The following is a 22,954-nucleotide window of genomic DNA, read 5'->3' as shown; positions in this document are numbered from 1 at the left end:
CAGCTTTGCTTTCTCCTCATCGCTCTCTGCGACTTCCCCCTCATTACTCTTTAACGGGCCGACACCTTCAGATTTATACTTCTTAACATTTATATAATTGAAGAACATTTTAGGGTTAGTTTTACTCTCTTTGGCAATTAATCTCTCAGTCTCTAGTTTGGCCGCTTTTATTTGTTTTTTACATGTTCTATTTATTTCCTTATAGTTTTTCAGTGCTTCCGTGCTACCTTCCTGTTTTAGTGTTTTATATGCTTTCTTTTTGTCATTTATTGCTTTCTTTACAGTTCTGTTTATCCACATTGGTTTATTTTTGTTCCTTAACCTTTTATTCCCATACGGTATGTACCTCTCACAATGAGATTTTAGGATGCTTTTAAAGATATCCCATTTTGTGGCTATATTTTTATTTGTGAGGACTTTATCCCATTTAGTTAGGCCTATGGCCTCTCTTAGTTGGCTAAATTTAGCTTTTTTGAAGTTTGGTATTTTTGTTCCTCCCTGTAGAAACGCTCTTTTGAATGATAATTGGAAGGTTATTACTTTGTGGTCACTATTTCCCAGGTGTCCCCCAACCTGCACGTCTGTTGTTCTGTCAGGCCTATTGGTTAATACTAAGTCCAGTATGGCCGTCCCTCTAGTCGGGTCCTGAACCAGTTGGGAGAGGTAATTGTCTTTGGTTATTGCCAAGAACCTGTTTCCTTTATGAGATATACAAGTTTCAGTTTCCCAGTCTATATCTGGGTAGTTGAAGTCCCCCATAATAACCACCTCATTATGATTTGCCGCCTCGTCTATCTCGTTTAGTAGTAGATTTTCTGTGGACTCTGGTATATTAGGTGGTTTATAGTAAACTCCTATTAATAATTTATTGTTGTTTTTAGCGCCATGTATCTCTACCCACAGTGACTCCACATGTTCATGTCCCTCACTTATATCTTCCCGGAGTGTGGGCTTTAGACAGGACTTTACATAAAGGCAGACCCCTCCCCCTCTCTGGTTTTGACGATCCTTTCTAAACAGACTGTAACCTTGTACATTAACTGCCCAGTCATAGCTATCATCCAGCCATGTCTCAGTTATTCCCACTATGTCATAGTCCTCCTTACACATATGAGACTCTCGGAATGAGCCCCTAGAGAGAATCATGGAGGGGAGAAATCAAGGAGTGTATGTCAGATTGCAGGGATTTGCTGACTTCCAGTAACATCTCTGAGGCTGGTTGGTCAGGGGTATTAAATTGATCCAAGTTTGGATGTTTTTTTAGGGTATCAGGAACATGGGGGAGTTCACTCACCACCTGAGGAGAATCATGCGCAGAGGAGGGGGAAGATGGAGGCTGCCACGTGGGAGAGAGGCCTGCCGTCTGGTATGGCCTGTTTCAGTGAGTCTCGTCTCAAAGAGCAGTGGGTCCCCTCTGGGGTAACCTGGGATGTTTGGTGTGAATCTGCCTCCACTGGTTGGTCCCGGTCTGCCTTAGGCGAGGACGAAGCAGGAGAAGGTGCCGTGCTGCAGGAGTCAGGCAGGGACACGCAATCCTTGCTTCCTTTTTCTTTGTCGAAATAAAAGTCCAATTTGCCTTGTTGTTGTCAGATTCTTTTCTCCCAAGCCGTGACGAGGGTAGAAGAGGAGAGTTTGCTTCAATTGAGTCACTTTCTGAGGGCTGAGAGCTTTGAAAAGTCACTGGGTGCTGAAGCTCAAGAATCATGCGGCCATCAGCCTCGGCTGTCAAGCCACACTCCATTATCATATTGTTTAATGGGACAAAGATTGCCACATCCTCTGCAGAGTCCAGTTCAGGTTTTTAGTCCAAATACCTCTAAAATCCAGGAAGTCGCAGTGGTTGTATAAGCTGGATACACCATATATATTTTAAACTACTGAGGAAGAGGATAGGAGCCCCAAAATGCATCTACTCATTATTGGTATCCATTAACATCTACACCACATGTCACTATTCCATACCTCCCAACTTTGGACACCTTAGGGCTCATGCACATGGCTGTGCCTATGCGGGCACCGGCCATGTGCATCCCACATTGTGGATGCGTACCCATTCACCAATCAAGACAAGTAGATCTACAGTTAACAAACTACTTGTCGAACTACAGAACCCGGCAATTGCTGCAACAGACGGCGCATGCGAACAGAATTGTGGAACTACATAGTTAGTTGTCGCACAGTTTATACAACGCATGTGCAGCCATCTGAAGCAATACTTGGGGTCCCTTAAAGTATATGTTTGTCGTGACGCCATTTGCAGTGAAGCAACAAAGCAACAAGGGCACAGGGCCCCTTTTAGTGATACTATGGTAGGTGTAGAAATGCCAGAGTGGTGTAGGGTAGCCTAAATGTCCCTTAATGTTGAAGCACGTGTAACTGTGCTCCTACCTGGATACGCTGGAACCCCAGGTGTGGCCTTCCGAAAGCAGAAAAAGGGGGTAGTAGTAGTAGTAGTAGGGGATGAAGAATAAATTTAGTCCAGACCTTGCGATGAAGTTGAAAATAGCTTTACTTGAATAAACTTTTTTTCCAAACAATTTGCAGGCTTTATCTTGGTTTCCAGCAGGCTTTGTCATTAACTCCTCTCAGCTACGTCTTATTCTCTCTGGCTCTGCTATGCTAACAGGCTGGCTATGGAACTCAGCTTCTGTTGTATGCTGCAGCTTAACGTTGCAGTCTGGTCTGTCTCTAGATTTGTCCAGGGAAAACTTTCTCCGCCTGGCTTCTGAGGCTTCCAGCTTTTGCCTCATGTCCAGCTGAGCTGAGGGTGCTCAAGCTGGTCCAGGCAGGGCTCGTCTAACAGGGACGTGCACCTGCTGCACACCCTCCCTTGGCAGGGGTAAACTATAACTCACTCTAAATTAAACTCCTGCCTCCCTGCAGCAAGCGGGACAAGCCCACCACACCACAGATGGGGTGGCTAGAATGGAAAGAAAAGCTCCATTCTCTGTGAGATAGTTCTGCCGTGTTTGCTGCCACCAGCTGGCGATTCAGGCACATCACACGTGAACAGTTACATAACAAGATTATGAATACACATTTTGTAGGACCTGGAAATTAATGCATAGGATAACACGTGGTTAACCATAGGAGACTGTAGCAAGGTGCAAAGGTGGTAATGCCATTCTGGGGTGTTACATATGCACTACCAGCTCCAAATGCTCTACAATGATTAGACTCTCAGGACACCAATATAATGATAATTTATGAAAATACTGTGGTAAATAGGTCCCTCATCTTCCATCCCGCTGTAAATGGAGAGCTGACTGGTCATGCTTTGCTCTCTCCATTCATTTCTAGCACTTCCCAATAGAACAGAATGGAGAGAGCTTTGCTTGCACTGCCATCTCTCATTCACAGTGACCAGGACACAGGGTTTGCGGAATCCCGGTCTGGAAGTACATGTGAGTCCCATCCCAGAGGTTAGACACACATCGATCAGATATTTATGGCATGTCCTATGTATATGCCATAAATAACTAAAATAGGTAAACCACTTTAACAACTATATCCATTAATTAGAACCCCTTTTCTAAGGGCTGTATAAGACATGGACATAAGGAGGCAGGCCAAAAAAATCATCTAACCATGATCTGCTGCTTCCAAATAAGGATTCCGCATGGGGATGAGTGATGGTATTAACGATCACTTCTCTTCATACTGTGGAGGAGATCCCTGCATGTAATAACAGCACTCGCCTTCTCTGATGAGCAGGCAATTGCAGGGAAGGAACGCTTAGTTCCCAACAATCTAATGCTGATCTCCAGGTCTAAGTTCTAAACTGATGGAGATAAGCTGTCCTAAATAGGGCATAGGGAAAGAGGTTGTCTGGATGGATAGATAACAGCCCTTCTTTTCCATTCATTTCATTAGATTACACAAGAAGAGCTGCCAGAAACACAAACGGGTTTCATTGTAGAAACCATCAAAGGACCTAAAAAAATGAATTATTTTATTACGTAATTAAAGTCTATAAAAGTCTGGGTAGTTTTCTGACATACTTCCAAGTGGATAAACATAATGAAATAGTCTCATTGCTCCCCAGACAGTTATTATTGGAATGTTATTGGTTAGATAACTAGGTGGTTAATAGGAATTTTTTGTGTATTAGTCACTGTTCTATGAGGGCGATGACAATCTCTTGGACATTCTTTCTTCTGGAAGAAAAGATGCTATCTGAGAAAGTGAAATAGATTTTTGTAGTTATATTGCAACTATAAAATGACATAAGATCATGAGTGCTGCCTCTAAAAATGTGGAGGAATCCCTGCCTTTCTGTGTTGTCTGTGACATTTCTCAGCAATGCTGATTCACTGGCGAGGGATTCCCTCATACGTCATCTGCTGACAAACCTTGCTTGCCACCTTGTTGCCTCTATTTATGTGGCAATTTGCCTTGAGCCGAATACCTGAGTAATCTAAAACAGACTCGTTGCTCTGGATAAACGCCTGACATCAGTTATATAGACTGGGTTGTTTGTTATACTGTGTATGCCTAGTAACTGAACTATTCTACACAAACTCTCATTCTGACGAGAGGTATATGTGTATGTTAGGGAACTAGTCCAGAACAAGTCACTCAGGAGACACACACATCTCACAAGACCTTCGGTACTAACTAAAATACAGGATCAACAATGACAAGATTATCCTACCCCACAAACAGTTTTTCTCTGAACAGGATAGTAGATAAGTATATGACCAGGTGGAAGTCTGACAGTTGGGAACACCATGATAATGAGGAAAACGGGTCCTGTACAGTGTCGTACTGCGCTACCTTGGGCCAACCAAAGGATATTTTTCATCAGAGTCCAAGCCCAAAATCACCTACAAAGTTGAATTGGTTTTGATCCGAAGAAATAGACCCTAGTGGCAAGTGATTAGCTCCAATCGCAGCTCCACATGGATTTTTCTTTTGGACCTTTGGGCTCCACTGTGGCTTCAAAGACTGGGCCCAGTGGAGGATCCTCTAGTACTCTGGTGAGCAAGTCCGACCCTGGTCCTGTGTCGCCCAGTAGGAATGGACCGATGCGTAAGGGGGTAGAACAATCCCTTTAAATATTGCTGCCCCTTTTCAACAGGAACCATTTTGTTAAATTATTGTGCACCTCTTCCCCCATCCTTATGTATGCTGTCTCTATGTATGTGCTTGTCCCTATTTGTGTGCTGTACTCATTGTGGTAGTGGAGCACAGCACAACCTAACTTAGGCAATACGAGCTGTGAATCAGGGGTGGACATATGGCCTGGCTCAGCTGCACAGGGGCCCAGAGAGAGAGAGAGAGGGGGCCCTTCCCAGTGCCAGCTGAGGTGTTTTGTTTTTATTTATTTTATTATTATTTTCCCTCCCTTCCTCTGCCAGGGTAACCTGGTCACCTTGGGGGGACTTACTGTGATCTGCTGCCCGTTCTGCCTATACTCCATAGCTGAAGGACCTGCGATGACATCATAGTCATGTGATCTTTTCAATACTGGAAGTGGTGGTAGGACCAGTGCAGAAAAAGGCACTCAGCAGTGGAGACCTGTGGTGCCATGGAATGAACGTAAGTGCCAGAGAAATGCTGGGAGATGTGGTTCTCCCCTATTAAATCTTCTCCCTGCTTAGTGGTAGGGAAATATGTTATTTAACTGGGAATGTATGTTAGAGGGGCTGAAGGGGGGGGGTGTAAATTACATGGGACTGTAAGTTACAGAATATTGGGGGAGATGGCTGGTGTTATTTACATGGGACTAGATATTATAGAGGACTGGTGGGTAAGGAGCAATTTTATTTACATGGGACTATGTGTTGTAGGAGCTGAAGGAGGGGATTTAAGTTATTTACATGGGACTGTAAGTTATAGAATACTGTAAGGAAGAGAGGCTATTTACATGGGACTGTATCATATAGAAGACTGATGGTAGAGGACTGGTGTTATTTACATGGGACTATATTGTATAGAAGACTGGAGGGAGAGTAGTGATGTTATTTACATGGGACTGCATGGTATAGAATACTGTAGGGAGAGGACAGGCATTATAATGTATGGGGACACTACAGAGAAGTTTATAACACCAGGGGGTATGGAAGGAGAAATTATACTTACAGGGGGCACTGTAGGGAACATTATAAATATTGTGGGCAGTGGTGGCAGGCATTACTACTACTGAGGGCTATATGGGAGTGCCTTATAGACTGGCCTTATTTCTATTAGGGGTGCACTATAGGGGGGGCCTTATTAGTACAGAGGGCACTGTAGGGGTCCTAATGGACGGGCTTTAGCGCTGCCCTAGCCTATAAAGCCACCCATAAGTGCCGGTGACGTCACCGGAAACTCTGCTAGGGCTGTAAACAAGATAGCCCTTGCCCTAAGCTTTACAGCGCAGGCCAAGGGAGAGCATCAGAATATGAAATGTCAGAGGGGCTGAGTGGGGGGGGGGGGAAATGTCCGGATTCAGTTCTGAACCCGGACAACTGCTTTAAAGTTCATCTGTCAGCAGATTTGTACTTATGAAATTGGCGGACCTGTTACATGTGCACTTGGCAGCTGAAGGCATCTGTGTTGGTCCCATGTTCATATGTGCCTGCATTACTGAGAAAGATGATGTTTTAATTTATGAAAATGAGCCTCTAGGAGCAACGAGGACGTTGCCATTACTCCTAGAGACTCAGGTTTCTTTGCAACTGCAGCTCCCTTGCTACTTTGACAGGGCCTGGCATTGAAAATGTCATCACACCTGGCCATGTCAAAGTGTAGAGGGCACGGCAGTTACAGAGAGAGCGTAGCCTCTAGAAGTAATCGTAACGCCCCCGTTTTCATATAATAAAACATCCTGTTTCTCAGCAATGCGGGCATATATGAACATGTGACCAACACAGATGCCTTCAGCTGCCAAGTGCACATGTAACAGGTCAGTCCTTTAATTGTGCAAGCGTATGAGGGAGTCCTGAGGGATAGCTAAAGTCCTAGCTATCTAAAAAATATGGACTTCAGTGTGTGGTGGAATCCGGCACTAAAGTGCCTAGGGCAGCATAAAATCTAAATATGGCCCTGGCTCCATAGCAGCAGCACAATGTAGTGTCAGACATCACACTGCTACTGTCAAGGGGAGACAATATCTGGGCATAGCTGCTGTGAAGGGAGCAGATATCTGGACATAACTACTGTGAAGGGGGCACATATCTGGACATAACTACTGTGAAGGGGGCACATATCTAGACATACCTACTGTGAAGGGGGCACATATCTGGATATAACTACTGCAAAGGGGGCACATATCTAGACATAACTACTGTGAAGGGGGCACATATCTGGATATAACTACTGTGAAGGGGGCACATATCTAGACATAACTACTGTGAAGGGGGCACATATCTGGATATAACTATTGTGAAAAGGGCACATATCTGGATATAACTACTCTGAGGGGCACATATCCGGACATAACTATTGTGAAGGGGGCACATATATGGCATAGCTACTGTGAAGGCGGCACATATTTGGCCATAACTACTGTGAAGGGGGCACATATCTGGGCATAGCTACTGCATAAGGGCACATATCTGGCATAACTACTGTGAAGGGGGTACATATCTGGTCATAGCTACTGTGAAGGGGGGCACGTATCTGGGCATAACTACTGTGAAGGGGGCACATATCTGGGCATAGTTACTGTGAAGGGGGCACAGATCTTGGCATAACTGTGGTGAAGGGGTTCATATCTGGGCATAAGTGCTGTGAAGGGGGGCACATATCTGGGCATAAGTGCTGTGAAGGGGGGCACATATCTGGGCATAACTACTGTGAAGTGGGCATCTCTGGGCATAACTACTGTGAAGGGGCATATCTGGGCATAGCTACTGTGAAGGGGGAACAGTGTGGGCATTACTACCATGTGCAGGTACATAGGTGGAATAATAACTATGTGGGGACATTAATATGACTGGTTGTGTATAGTTATGTTTTGGGCAGAGTTAGAGGCGTGACCTAGTATGAAAAAATGTATATACACATTGTAAACATATTGACCCATATTAACAAGATGTTTTTTTTTATTTGCACGTATATATTTACGGTATATTTGTATGTGTAGATTGGGGGAAGGGGGGGGGGGGGTTCCAGGTACATTCCTTGCACAGGGGCTCTCTGCTGTCGGCGTCCGCCACTGCTCTGAACACTAAAGTGTTGCTCACTACTCCTCATCAGGATACAATGGGGAGTCAGGAGAAAAGAGGCGATCGGCAGGGGATAAGATAATGTCGTTGTTGCACTGTTCATTATAGTATACCACGTGTGCTGGTTGGTGAATATTGTGGTTGTGTATTTAAGGCCATGTGGCAGTGCACAGCCGCCTCTGTTTACTGCGTACTGGCCGCGGATAATTTAGGTGCGAACTGCACCCCTGTGACTTGTGTCTTTTCCCTGTCTGTATGGAGGAATACTGTTTCAATGTGTGTTTACTGTGAGCCATTGTATTCCATGTGGGCTGGTAGCTATACATTGCGGATGTGTATCTAGGGCAATGTTTTGGTGGGGCAGTGCACATTTGCATCTGTCGTTTTCATACTGGCTATAGATTACTTGTGGGTGTTAAAGGGAACCTGTCACTGGGATTTTGTGTATAGAGCTGGGGACATGGGCTGCTAGATGGCCGCTAGCACATCCACAATACCCAGTCCCCATAGCTCTGCAATCGCAAAAAAAAACTGGTTGAACTTGCATGCAAAACCATCAGCAGATCCTGACACAATCTGTATCGTTCATGTGAAAGAGGTCTAATGATGACAAGTTATGGTGTTGTGCATGGAAATCATTGTGAGTTATAGATAGAAGTACAATATAATCACACCTATTGTTTTATTAAGCTAAATCCGAATGATAGGACACTCCTAGTGAAAAAGCCAAGAAATCACTGATATGCCGAGGATATGGTCTACATAAGCCTTCAGAAGAGAAATTACTTCCATATGAAAATGATCTGACTACAATGCAGTCAAAAAAGGCCAACATCATAGAATTTGTTCATTCCCAAACCATCAGTACTTTGCTGAAAGGTACTTGCACGCCCGAGGGTGGATCACTGTAACATATGAAAGAAGAGAAAAATCAGAAAAAGTTGTAATTTAAGAAAAATGCATTCATTCAATCAAAATCATACATATGTCATTCTCTAGTTTTACATAAATACACAGCTTTGTTTCAAACGGACAGATGTTTACTCCAATTCTCGGTTGCATCAAAATTATTCCTTCTGGTGCATTGGGTAGAAAAACATGTCTAAACCTTAATGTGACATTACATGCAAGTAATGTGGCAAATTCAGTGCATTTTATGACAAAGATTAGGCAAAATCACATTAGTAAAGTTGCCTTATAAGACTACTTTCACACTGATCCGGCAGGGATCAACGAAAACGCTTCCGTTATTGATAGTACAACCGGCTGTATCCGTTATGAACGGATCCGGTTGTATTATCTTTAAAATAGCCATGATGGATCCGGCACTAAAACCATTGTAAGTCAATGGGGGACGGATCTATTGTGTCAGAGAAAAAGGATCCGTTTTTCTCCACATCTCATGCCGGACAGAAAACCACAGCTTGCTGCAGTTTGCTCTCCGGTATGGGAACGCAACAAAGCAGAGCGGAATGCATTTTGGAGCATTCTGTTCTGTTCAGTTACGTTTTGTCCCAATTGCCAATGAATGGGGACAAAACGGAAGCTTTTTTTCTCCAGTATTGAGATCCTCCGCTGGATCTCAATACCGGGAAAGAGATACGCATATGTGAAAGGGGCCTTATTCTTTGTGTGGTATATTTCAAATATAATTATCAATGTTGCATTATAGCAACATGCATATAGCCGTATTACAGCTCTATAGAGCTTGTAATATGGCCATGTGCATGAGGGCTTATTGCCATAATGTGGCACCTTTAGGCTACGTCTACACGACGACAATTTTTATAATGGCAGTCTATGGTGTCGCACTGCAACATGCTGCGACTGCGATGCAACAGTCGCAGAAAATCCATTCGAGATGGATTTTTCTGTGACTGTTGCATCGCAGTCGCAGCATGTTGCAGTGCGACACCATAGACTGCCATTATAAAAATTGTTGCGCGACATTGGTGCAACAAAATGTAGCGCTACAAATGTTGCAGTGTAGGTGTGCCCTATCTGTCGTCGTGTAGACGTAGCCTTGGAAGTCGTAGCCTATTGACCCAAACTGCACCTCTACAAGGTTGGACTGGCATGCCAGAATACCAAAGGATCCTGTGCTGGGCATAGACTGTGATACAATGTTGGATATAGGAACCGAACTCCTGCTCTTTGCTACACAGGAGACCCGTACTAGGCTGCCATAAAAAAGGTGGTGCCTAGTATAAGGACCATTAATGATCTCTATAGAAACACGTGTTGGCGGTAATTAATTAGTTAAATTCAAGGGTTTGCTTGCTTTTTCTTTATGCACTCTGGATGTTTACTCAATTCCAAAAGGATCACTTACTTCTCCTTGCAACTGTATATCTTTTCATTACACTGACCTACTTTATATATATGATCTACATTATAAACGCATTCAGGCTGCAAAAAAAAGAAACTTAATATTCACACAGAAATTACTAAATTTAAACGTCTTCAAAATCACCCTAAATCTCCGTTTTGAAAGAAGTGGTAGTATAAAAAACATGGATGCATATACCTAGCTGTCCTCTTAATCGATAGTCTTGAGAACAGGCATTTTACAGGCACACTCATATTATACGTCCAGCATTTCATATTCATTTGTAAGACCAGGAAAATGGCATCACATCTCCAAAAGAACTTTCTCTGCTGAATGTCCACTACTAGTCCGCAAAGTATTATCTAAATGAATTAGAGTTTTTTTTTTCCAAAGGGTCTATGCTCACTGCTGCATTATGGATCTTTCATATTTCATCCTCATAGCAATCTATGGGACCATGCTGTGTGGTTCTGATTTTATACAGAGACACATAAAATTGTGGTATGCTCCGTCTGATGTTGTATTACCGAGATAGTCTCCCTCAAGCACTTCTTAGGTAGAATACAGTTTAGAGGCACACAAATCACCGATGGGGTTTGTAATATAGAGCCAAAGTGATTCTGTATGCATCTAATGTTACCTAAAATATACAGTATACACAGGTGGACATTTTGAACATTGTCCACAGCATTATGTGAAGTCTCCATACTAGAAGTAAAGGTTCTGATTTCAAATATTTCAACCATAAATCCCTGGATTAGTTACCTATCTCAAGCAATCTAATTTTCCAAATATCAAGTAAGAAGTCCCAATTATTATTATTATTTATTTTCCCTTTTTACATCCATTTAACAAATCAACCACCACATAATCCACCCATAGATAGTTCCACAGTTTACATTCATCTAGACATGGTGGATTCCCCTTTCTTATATTTACAGCTTGGGTATAAGAAGATCATTAGACAGACCTACATTGACCTGTATTATCCATATATGTAAACTAGGTCACCCTAAGTCAGTGTTCCCCAACTCCAGTTCTCAGGGCCCACCTACCAGTCATAATCTGAGATTATCCCACAGAATGAATAACTGAGGTAAATCCTGATGCATGGCCACTAATTGTATCACCTGCTGAATACTAAGGAAATCCTGAAAACAAGACCGGCAGGTGGGTCCCGAGGGCAGGAGTTGGGAAACCCTACCCTAAGTGATCTTTGCTCCAAATTAAGAATTGTGCTAACATACTGTATTTGGGTATTTGAAGGTTCCTATTACCTCAACTTCTTGCCTGCTTCTAAACTTTGCCCTGCGATGCCATGCCAATATTACGTATCTTACTAATGACTAACATAGAGGTAAAATCATGCACCCATGAAGTGCATCATTTCCAAGCTATGACACAAAGTTTGATTATTTGCTCTTGCTGCAGCTGCCTGGAATTGGTTGAAAGTTCTTTTCTATGACAGATGAAATAGTCGTTTTCTCATCAGAAACTAACTTTAACTCTGGGATCCCCAAGAAAAAACAGTTTCTGGCTGTATCCCACCATGCTGGATTACAACACTCTCTATAGTTTCACATTAGTATGGCTTTTGTTGTATTGTACAATTACATCCAGTAATAACCTCATATATTATTGTGCCATACACATTTATTAAGACTCGCATTTCTAAGCCGATCTTCATATACCCCAAGCCACCAGATAATGCACTTAATTTATGACGGGACGCATGTCTCATCATAAATTAAGCACACCATCTGCCAGTTCATGCACCTTTATTGAAATCTATGCCAGCTCATGCCGGGTTAGCTTTCAATTATCATTTATGCCTGTAAACTAGTATAAAAGATGGTGAATATGCAGGGGCTGATGGCCCCACCAACATCATACCCCCACCATGCTCCCGTTTTGGAAAATGGTGAGGGTGTTGTAAAAGTGCCACTTGTGCCTACACCACTTGGCCCTACACCTGAAATCTGGCGTAGAGCCATTGTAAATATATATGTATAGTGTAACTTTATGTCTGTAGTGTTGAGAGGCATACTATAGTACACAGAGTAATGTTTTGTAGGCTCCAAAATGCTAATTTCCATTATAAAGTATATCCGACACCTTGTACTGCTGAAGCACTGAATTTAAGCCTGTCATATGCTATACCTGTTGATATATTTGGGGGGGGGGGGGCAAAGACAAATGGATCTGGCAATTTGAAATTTAATATGCAGTATCCTTCTTTGCCCCAACATATGCCATTGGGAAAGAGTTGGGATAACCCAATACATCAGTCGGCGACAGGGGCGGGCAGTTGCTCCCCAGGCCGGCCCTAAAGCATGTTAAAACTGTCCGCTGGGCCGTCTTTAACGAAGAATAATAATATAAAAAAATTAATTCCTCAGGGCCGCACCGCCGATCACCACAGGCGGCACGGCCCTGGTTCTAGTTGCCTGTGGCGGGGGGCAGTAGGAGATAAGCGCTTCCATTGTGGAAACGTTCATCTCCATATTCATTTGTATCGCTGTCCTCAGGACAGCGATACAGTACCTGCTGCAGTACCTGCTGCGGCAGTACCTGTTCTTCTGATAGGCCGCAGGCACTAATTCCTGCGGCCTATCAGGGGCAAGCTCAGGCGGAGCGATGACATCATTATCATCGTGCCGCCTGAGCCGGGCAGCACACAGCAGGGACACAGGCCGGAAGAGGCCTGCATCACATCACTGTTGATGAAGGTAAGTGTTAGTGGGGAGGGGGGGTTCTTTGCGGGGGGAGCTGGCACTATGGGGGCATCTGGCATTTCTTACAGCCCCATTTTTCTGGGGGTGGCACTCTGGGGGCATTTATTTCTTGCCCATTTTGGGGGGGCACTATAGGGGCATTTCTTACTGGCACATTAAGGGGGGCACCATGGGGGAGAGGAGCACTATGTGGGCATCTGGAGGCTCTAAAGGGGCTTTTTTATTATTGGAACACTATGGGGGCACTATAGGGCATCTGTTGGCACTATAGGGGTATTATTTGGGGGCACTATGGGGAAGTAGGGGCTTTAAAGGGGCCTTTTTTATTGGCACATTATGGGGGGCACTATAGCATCTGGGGGCACTAAGGGGATATTTTTTACTGGCACATTAAGGGAGGCACTATAGGGGAGAGCGGTACTATGGGGCATTATTTGGGGGCACTATGGGGGAGTGGAGCACTATTGGGGCATCTGGTGGCACTAAGAAGGGGCATTTTTTACTGGCACATTATGGGGGAGAGGAGCACTGTAGGAGCATCTGCTGGAGGCACTAAGAAGGGGCATTTTTTTACTGGCATATTATGGAGGACACTATGGGGAAGGGGGAGAGGAGCACTATGAGGGCATTTACTGGGGCACTATATAGGGGTATTTTATACTGGCATGCATTATGGGGACATTAGCTCAACTGCGGGCACTAAGCAGGGGTATTTCTTGTACTGTCATATTATAGGGAGAATTATTAGTACTAGAGGTATTATGCAGAGCTTTACTACTACTGGGGGGCTATGAGGAACATGATTACTAGTATGGGCACTATAGGGGCATTACTACTACTAAGTGTGCTCTGGCAGAGAATCATTTCTATTGGTGGGATTTTGGGGAGGACTGTTACTTGGGGGGGGGGGGGGGGCACCCTGGCATAGTATCAGCTTAGCACAGTTATTTTTGGGGGACATTATCTTTATACTATTAGTGTCTAGGCGAGGTTATTTTTAAGAGCACTGTGTGCCAATAATTGTTGAAGGGGGCACTATCTGTGTGGTAGTAGTATTTCCAGAGGGACTGTTTCTGCAGTATAGTATTGGGGGCACAGTATTTGGGCACTATCTGTGTGGTAGCAGTATTTCCAGGGGGACTGTTTCTGCAGTATAGTATTGGGGGCACAGCGGGCACAGTATTGGGGGTTGTAGGAAAGGGTGTTCAGAAGATGTGAAGATGATGGAAATGTCGGAAACTAATGTTTGTTTGTCAATCTCTGAAGAGACAGGAGATGGCTGAAAAATCATCATGGCGGTCTGGTCTGAATGGAGAAGATGAGGAAAGAGAACGTCTACAACAAAGGTGACATCACTGAATGTAAGAGGTATGTAGCGCTATGTAGGAGAGGAGATGCTCTGGCTCCTCCCCCTGCCGTTTGCAGAAGGAAGATTTAGAGCTGGGGGAGGACGGTCAAGGGGTCAGCAGGCCACGGGTGGGTGGCAGATGGTGGGGGGAACCACAGGCCTTGAGCAGGATCTGGGGAGGGAGGAGAGCGGAGGAGCTTCCTGGCTGTAGCCTGCTGTTTATTGTATAATGTGAAGCAGGAAGTGCAGCCAGGACACGCCCTCCCCTCTCCATATGATGTGTAGAGACAGGCCTCAACAATATAATTTCAGCTGTACAGGGTTTGTTGGGAGTGGTCTATTATATGTAGGAGGGGCTTTTAATAATGGGCAGGGCTATGCATGCTGCATTTTTAAATATGAAGGGGGCTTTGAAAAATGGGTGCGCAAAAGAATTGGCGCAGCATGCTACACGTGCCACATTGGGGGGCAGTAAATCAATGTGTTCCTGTATAAAATAAAATAAAATAAAAGTCTGCAAAATAAAAATAGGCCACTTGACTGGATTTGCCCCCCAGGACTAAGGCTGCCAGACCTCCCCTGGTCGGCGGTCCTGTGAAATTGGTGGGTTCAAGTCACATTCGTCTTATCTGTGTAACTACTTTAACCAGTTATTTCGGTCGTACCGATTCCAGTATTACAAATCTTCGGCAATATGTACAGCACATGCACTTTTAATTCCCTTTGTGAAACACCACAAAGAGGCCCATTGAGACTTCTCCACCCAAGGCTCACGCTCACGTATAAGTAGAGATGGCCCTGAGTGTGACAGTTCATAACTGTAGAAGATATATAGCGCAGAGGTAAGTTAGCTGATAAACATTGATGTTTATTGACATATACCACCATATATCAGTACAAAGTCTTTGCAATCATTGAATTTACTGAAAACTAGCCTTTTAAAATACCTCAAGATTATAGACTGCAAACAGTACAAAGTCTGTGTCTGACTGCTCCTCTCCTTAGATGCCCTTTCAAAGGACAGCTCCTATGTAATGTAATTGAACTTAACCATGTTCATGGACACCAACAGTAAAATAAGAGACGGCTCTTTCTTATTCACTTAAATAGGAATGACACCTGCTCACCATTACAGCAGGTAAACAGTGAAGAGAAAGCAGCGCTCGTACGAGTGATACTTTTGCTTCCAACAGCTGATCAGCCGGAGTGCCAAGTGTCGGGCCCCCGTGATATTGATGACCTATCTTGAGGACATAAAAAAGCAGACAACCCCTTGTAGTATGGGAAAGAAAAATGCACTGTGAGGAAAACTGCATCAGAGAAAGACCTTGACCTGTTAACTGCTACTGCAGCCATGCAACCTGTGAAAACTGTGGAAAGTGCACATGACAATATCTACCATGATATGGTTACTGTAGGCTGGTATTAGTCTAGGTATAGTGTGTTTTATTCAGTAACAGTATGGTGGTATCCAGTTACTATGTGGTGGTAGTGTGGTCATAGTCTGGCGCTATTATTTGGCTCTTATTTATATAGTGTTATATTGGTCTTTGAATAGTGGGTTTTGGTCACTAACAGTATGATTGTAATTAGAGATGAGCGAAGCAAGCTTCGGATGCTATATTCGAAGCCGCTTTGCTAAAAAATTTGTTATAATACTGTACAGAGATCCGTCTCCATACAGTATTAGAATTATGGGCTCCGATTAGCCAAAGTAAGTTATTCATGAAGTCACACGAGACTTCATTGAATAGCTTCGGTAATTAAGTATTACAGTGAAAAACCACTTAAAAACTTGGAACTAAACTCTGCTTCGGTTCTGAGTGGTATCTTGGAACCAAAGCCGCGTTCGGCTACTTTAACCATTTAATTCAGCAGTACCAATTCCAGTATTACAAATCTTCGGCAAAATCCACAACACATGCACTTTAACTTCCCTTTGTGACACACTACGAAGAGGCCCATTGAGACTCCTCCACCCAAGGCTCACGAATACCTAGAAATGGCCCTAACTGTAGAATATATATAGTGCAGAGGTAAGTTAGGTGATAAAATATATATAGTGTAGAGGTAAGTTAGCTGATAAACATCAATGTTTATGGACATATACCACCATATATCAGTACAAAGTCTTTGCAATCATTGGATTTACTGAAAACTAGCCAAAATACCTCAAGATTATAGGCTGCAAACGGTACAAAGTCTGTGTTTGACTGGCCCTTTTATTATATGCCCTCTCCTTAGATGCCCTTTCAAAGAACAGGTCCTATGTAATGTATTTGAACTTTACAACCATGTTCATGGACACTAAGGCCCCTTTCACACGGGCGTTGCGGGAAAATGTGCGGGTCCATTGCGGGAACACCCGCGATTTTTCCGCGCGAGTGCAAAACATTGTGATGCGTTTTGCACTCGCGTGAGAAAAATCGCGCGTGTTTGATACCCAAACCTGAACTTCTTCACAGAAGTTCAGGCTTAGGATCGATGTTCTGTAGATTGTATTATTTTCCCTTATAACATGGTTCTAAGGGAAAATAATAGCATTCTGAATACAGAATGTATAGTAAAATTGTGCTGGAGGGGTTAAAAAAAAACAGGAATAGGACCTATGAACAGGACCTGGGGTGAGCATTAAATACATGAACAGGACCTATGATGACGTCACTCCGGTCATCACATGATCCATCACATGATCTTTTACCATGGTGATGGATCATGTGATGACTGTGACGTCACCAAAGGTCCTTGTTACTGCACAAAGCTCAGATGAAGACAGAAGGAGATGCCGGGCTGCGCGAGGAAGTGGATTAAGGTGAGTTAAATTTTAATTTATTTATTTTTTAACCCTTCCAGTGCAATTTTACTATGCATTCTGGATTCAGAATGCTATTATTTTCCCTCATAGCCATGTTATAAGGGAAAATAATATTGATCGGGTCTCCATCCCGATCGTCTCCTAGCAACCGTGCGTGAAAATCGCACCGCATCCGCACTTGCTTGCGGATGCTTGCGATTTTCACGCAACCCTATTCACTTCTATGGGGCCTGCGTTGCGTGGATTATCGCACCGCAACGCACAAAGAGGAGCATGATGCGATTTTCACGCAACGCATAAATGATGCGTGAAAATCAACGCTCATGTGAACAGCCCCATAGAAATGAATGGGTCGGTATTCAGAGCGGGTGCAATGCGTTCAACTCACGCATCGCATCCGCGCGGAATACTCGCCCGTGTGAAAGGGGCCTAACAGTAAATGAAGACTGGTCTGTTTGTCAGTCACTTTAAAGAACATATTAGGGGACTGCAGAAATGGTAATCCTTCCCTTTAACTACAGAAGGATTCTGATAACCACTCAGGTTGCAAACTTCATTCCGACCTATAAATATGTCTGCTGTAAAATTGTGTTGAGGTGGCTCTGTGGGTATTTATATAATGATACAACCTGAAAAGTACTGGTGTCATTTACAAACTGATGTAAGTTAGAACTGGCTTAATTGCCAACAGCAACCAATCAGATTCTGAATGGTTGCTATTGGCAACTAAGCCAGTTCTACTTTACACCAGTTTGATAAATGACTCGAGTTGAGCGGACACCTGTATGTTCAGGTTCGACGGGTTCAGCCGAACTTCACAAAAAAGTTCGAGTTCGGGGCCCGATCTTGACCCCGAACCCCATTGAAGTCAATGGGGACCCAAACTTTGGAGCACTAAAATGGCTGTAAAAAATCATGGAAAGGGCTAGAGGGCTGCAAATGGCAGCAAAATGTGGTTAAGAGCATGGCAAGTGCTCTGGAAACAAATGTGGATAGGGAAATGACTTAAAATAACTCAAAATATGTAAACGTATTAACGTTCAATGTTCTTTTATGCGCCTACCATGGTGATCACGGCTAGCAGGGAATCAGGGTTCCAGGCCGGAGAGGGAGCCTGAGAAAGAGAGACCACATCCAAGGGAGATCATAGGATGAAATTAAATGTAATTGAGCGGAAATGTGGGACAAAGTATTGAAGCAGAAGCTTCCAAGTAAGGAGGGGGCGCGCGGCAATTACCCACTCCTGACTCGGGGAGGTAGTGACGATAAATAACAATACAGAACTCTTAAGATGCCCTGTTATTGGAATGATTAATAAAAAAAATTATAGGGAATGTCACTGGGGTATTTTGGATTTTGAAACGTTAGACAGGAGCAGCCCTGCTGCCGCTTTGTTGACTAGATAACTTCTGCCTGATCGCACGTCCCCGTGACGTCCACGATCCATTTTGATATCTTCTCTATCAACTTTCGATGTTCTTTTCTGCGCCTACCATGTTGATCACGGTTAGCGGCAAATCAGGATTCCACGCCAAAGCGGGAGCGTGAGAAAGAGATACCAAATCCAAGGGAGGTCAATGGCTCCAATGTGATCGAGCGGAAATGTGGGACAAGTTGTTAAAGTTGATGCATCGAATGAAAAGACGAATTTTTGAAATTTAATTCCCTGTCACCTATGCAGAGCAGGGGTTTGTATATGGCAAAATTGGTAAAATGTCACCTGACAATGTAACTGACGATTTTTTTAAATTTATGTCCCTGTCACCTATGCAGAGCAGGGGTTTATTCACGGCAAAAATGGTAAAATGTCACCCAAGAATGTAACAGGCGCTTTTGCACCCTGCTCCCTCTTTTGCTGTGCTGGTGCCTCTGTGCGACCACCGCCTCTTCCTCCGAACTAGACAGGTCACTCGCATGACCTTGATTCCATGTGGGGTCTAGTATCTCATCATCCTCCACATCATCTTCCACCCACTCTTTACCCCTGCCCTCCTTGTCGGTCTGCATACTGCATAAATCCGCAGCAGATGGCATCTATGTTTTGTCATCATCAGAGACGTACTGCGGTGGTCTTCCAATGTCCTCATCCTGAAACATACAGTCAGGTCTATAAATATTGGGAAATCAACACAATTCTAGCATTTTTTGGCTCTATACACTACCACAATGGATTTGAAATGAAACGAACAAGATGTGCTTTAACTGCAGACTGTCAGCTTTAATTTGAGGGTATTTACATCCAAATCAGGTGAACGGTGTAGGAATTACAACAGTTTGCATAAACGCCCTCCCACTTTTTAAGGGACCAAAAGTAATGGGACATAATAATAATCATAAATCAAACTTTCACTTTTTAATACTTGGTTGCAAATCATTTGCAGTCAATTACAGCCTGAAGTCTGGAACGCATAGACATCACCAGACGTTGGATTTCATCCCTGGTGATGCTCTGCCAGGCCTCTAATGCAACTGTCTTCAGTTCCTGCTTGTTCTTGGGGCATTTCCCCTTCAGTTTTGTCTTCAGCAAGTGAAATGCATGCTCAATCGGATTCACGGCAGGTGATTGACTTGGCCATTGCATAACATTCCACTTCTTTCCCTTAAAAAACTCTTTGGTTGCTTTTGCAGTATGCTTTGGGTCATTGTCCATCTGCACTGTGAAGCGCCATCCAATGAGTTCTGAAGCATTTGGCTGAATATGGGCAGATAATATTGCCCTAAACACTTTAGATTTCATTCTGCTGCATTTGTCAGCAGTCACATAATCAATAAATACAAGAGAACCAGTTCCATTGGCAGACATACATGCCCACGCCATGACACTAACACCACCATGCTTCACTGATGAGATAGTATGCTTAGGATCATCATGAGCAGTTCCTTTCCTTCTCCAAACTCTTCTCTTCCCATCACTCTGGTACAAGTTGATCTTGGTCTCATCTGTCCAATAGGATGTTGTTCCAGAACTTTTTTAGATGTCGTTTGGCAAACTCTAATCTGGCCTTCCTGTTTTTGAGGCTCACCAATGGTTTACATCTTGTGGTGAACCATCTGTATTCACTCGGGTGAAGTCTTCTCTTGATTGTTGACTTTGACACACATACAGCTACCTCCTGGAGAGTGTTCTTGGCCAACTGTTGTGAAGGGTGTTTTCTTCACCAGGGAAAGAATTCTTCGGTCATCCACCACAGTAGTTTTCCGTGGTCTTCCGGGTCTTTTGGTGTTGCTGAGCTCACGGGTGCGTTCCTTCTTTTTAAGAATGCTCCAAACAGTTGTTTTGGCCACGCCTAATGTTTTTGCTATCTCTCTGATGGATTTGTTTTGTTTTTTTCTGCCTAATGATGGCTTGCTTCACTGATAGTGACAGCTCTTTGGATCTCATCTTGAGAGTTGACAGCAACAGATTCCAAATGCAAATAGCACACTTGAAATGAACTCTGGACCTTTTATCTGCTCATTGTAATTTAGATAATGAGGGAATAACAAACACCTGGCCATGGAACAGCTGAGAAGCCAATTGTCCCATTACTTTTGGTCACTTAACAAGTAGGAGGCATATATGCAAACTGTTATAATTCCTACACCGTTCACCTGATTTGGATGTAAATACCCTCAAATTAAAGCTGACAGTCTGCAGTTAAAGCACATCTTGTTCGTTTCATTTTAAATCCATTGTGGTGGTGATGTTCCAATATTTTTGGACCTGACTGTAAGTGGTTGGGCATCAGTGCACTCAAACTCTTCCACCTCTGGTGCAGGGCTATGTGTATGGTCCACGGAAACCCTGCCAGCAGAGTCATCAAAAAGAATAACAGATTGCTGCATGACTTGGGGCTCAGACTGCTTGCCTGATTTGCAAGGGGGTGAGTTGAAAGACAGATGGCCATGGGTTGTAGGTGCCAACTCTGATCTTTCAGCAGGGGACTGGGTAGTAAACAATGCGATTGAACTGTAGGCAATGTCAGCCCCCCAATCTACTATAGTCTGTACTTGTTCTGGCCTCACCTGATTCCTACTGTCCTAAATGCAGTGTAGGCCGCAAATGTACTTTCTAGCACAAAAGATGAGCATTTGTCACCCAACAATGTAACAGACAAATTAGTGAAATGTATTTCCCTTTCCACTATATAGAGCAGGGGTATATCACAGCCAATAATTTGGGATTTTCACCTAACAATGTAAAAGACAAAATTAGTGAAATGTATTTCCCTATCTACTAGGTAGAGCAGGGGTATATCACTAGTGTTGAGCGCGAATATTCGAATATCACATTTTTTTAGCGAATATCGCCACTTCGCTAATTTGCGAATATTTCAAATATAGTGCGCACACACAGCCCACACTTTCTGCAGCAGCTCTGACATATCGGGGTAATTTTTAAGGAACCTCTGCACCACCAAATTCAGCACATGCGCCTGGCGAGGAATGTGCGTCAAACTCGCTAGTTCCAGAGCTGCTACGAGATTTCACCCATTATCGCACACCACCAGGCCGGGCTTGAGTCTCACTGGCACCAACCACTTATTGGTCTGTTGTTCTATGCCCGTCCACAGCTCCTGCACGGTGTGGGGTTTGTCCCCCAAACAGATAAGTTTTAAAACTGCCTGCTGTCATTTACTCTTGGCTGTGCTGAAGTTGGTGGTTAAGGTGTTACGCTGACCGGCTGAGGAGGCGGTAGAGGATGAGGAAGCAGAGTAGGAGGAGGCAAACTGAAGCCCCCTGCAATCCTCGGTGGTGTAAGGACATGCGCCAAACTGTTATCTGCCTCAGGCCCAGCCGCCACTGCATTTACCCAGTGTGCTCTTAAGGAGATATAAGGAGATATCCCTGACCGTGCTTACTGGTCCACTTATCGATAGTTAGGTGGACCTTGCCACAGATGGCGTTACACAGTGCACACCTGATTTTGTCCCCCACTTGGTTGTGCAGGGAAGGTATGGCCCGCCTGAAAAAGTTGTGGCGGCTGGGCACGACATACTGCGGGAAAGCCACCGCCATAAGCTTTCAAAACTCTCCATCTCCACCAGACGGAATGACAGCATTTTAAAAGCCAGTAATTTTGAAATGCTGGCATTCAGGTCCAGGGATCGCGGGTGGGTAGGGGGGTACTTCCTCTTCTGCTCCAGTCTTTGGAAGATAGAGAGCTGAACGCTTCCATGGGACAGTGTGGAGATGCTTGGTGACCCAGGTGGTGGTGTTGCTGGCAGATCCTCTGTCACTCCAGAGGTGGATGAAGAGGCCGAGACTGCAGCAGATCAGGAAGCAGGAGGAACCAGAGACCTTTCTTGGTTTTTGAGGTGTCGACTGCAGCTCGTGTTTTGCACTTAGATGCCTGGTCATGCAGATTGTGCTCAGGTTGAGAACGTTTATGCCTTGCTTCAGGCTCTGATTGCACAGCGTGCAAACCACTTGTGTTTTGTCGTCAGCACATTGTCTGAAGAACTGCCACGCCAGGGAACTCCTTGCAGCTGGCTTTGGTGTGCTCTGTCCGTTGCTGCGTTGGGCAGTAGCAGGCGTACTCCCTTTTCTGCTGTGCTGGTGGCTATGTGCGATCACCGCCTCTTCCTCTGAACT

The 22,954-nt window shown here is 44.1% G+C and overlaps 1 protein-coding gene across 2 annotated transcripts in view; it reads right to left on the bottom strand.

Moving 5' to 3' along the window:
• Positions 1–8,805: 8,805 nt before the first annotated feature.
• Positions 8,806–22,954, bottom strand: part of LOC122933072 — a 145,063-nt gene continuing 130,914 nt past the window's right edge. For both annotated transcript variants that reach the window (XM_044287824.1, XM_044287825.1), the window contains one exon: positions 8,806–9,058. In XM_044287824.1, coding sequence (XP_044143759.1) covers positions 9,001–9,058 — 58 coding nt within the window. In that variant the 3' untranslated portion in view covers positions 8,806–9,000. The remainder of the gene's footprint in view (positions 9,059–22,954) is intronic.

Source organism: Bufo gargarizans, chromosome 3 (assembly GCF_014858855.1).
Source record: "Bufo gargarizans isolate SCDJY-AF-19 chromosome 3, ASM1485885v1, whole genome shotgun sequence".
Lineage (NCBI taxonomy): Eukaryota > Metazoa > Chordata > Amphibia > Anura > Bufonidae > Bufo > Bufo gargarizans.
This window is presented reverse-complemented; position numbering and strand designations above follow the sequence as displayed.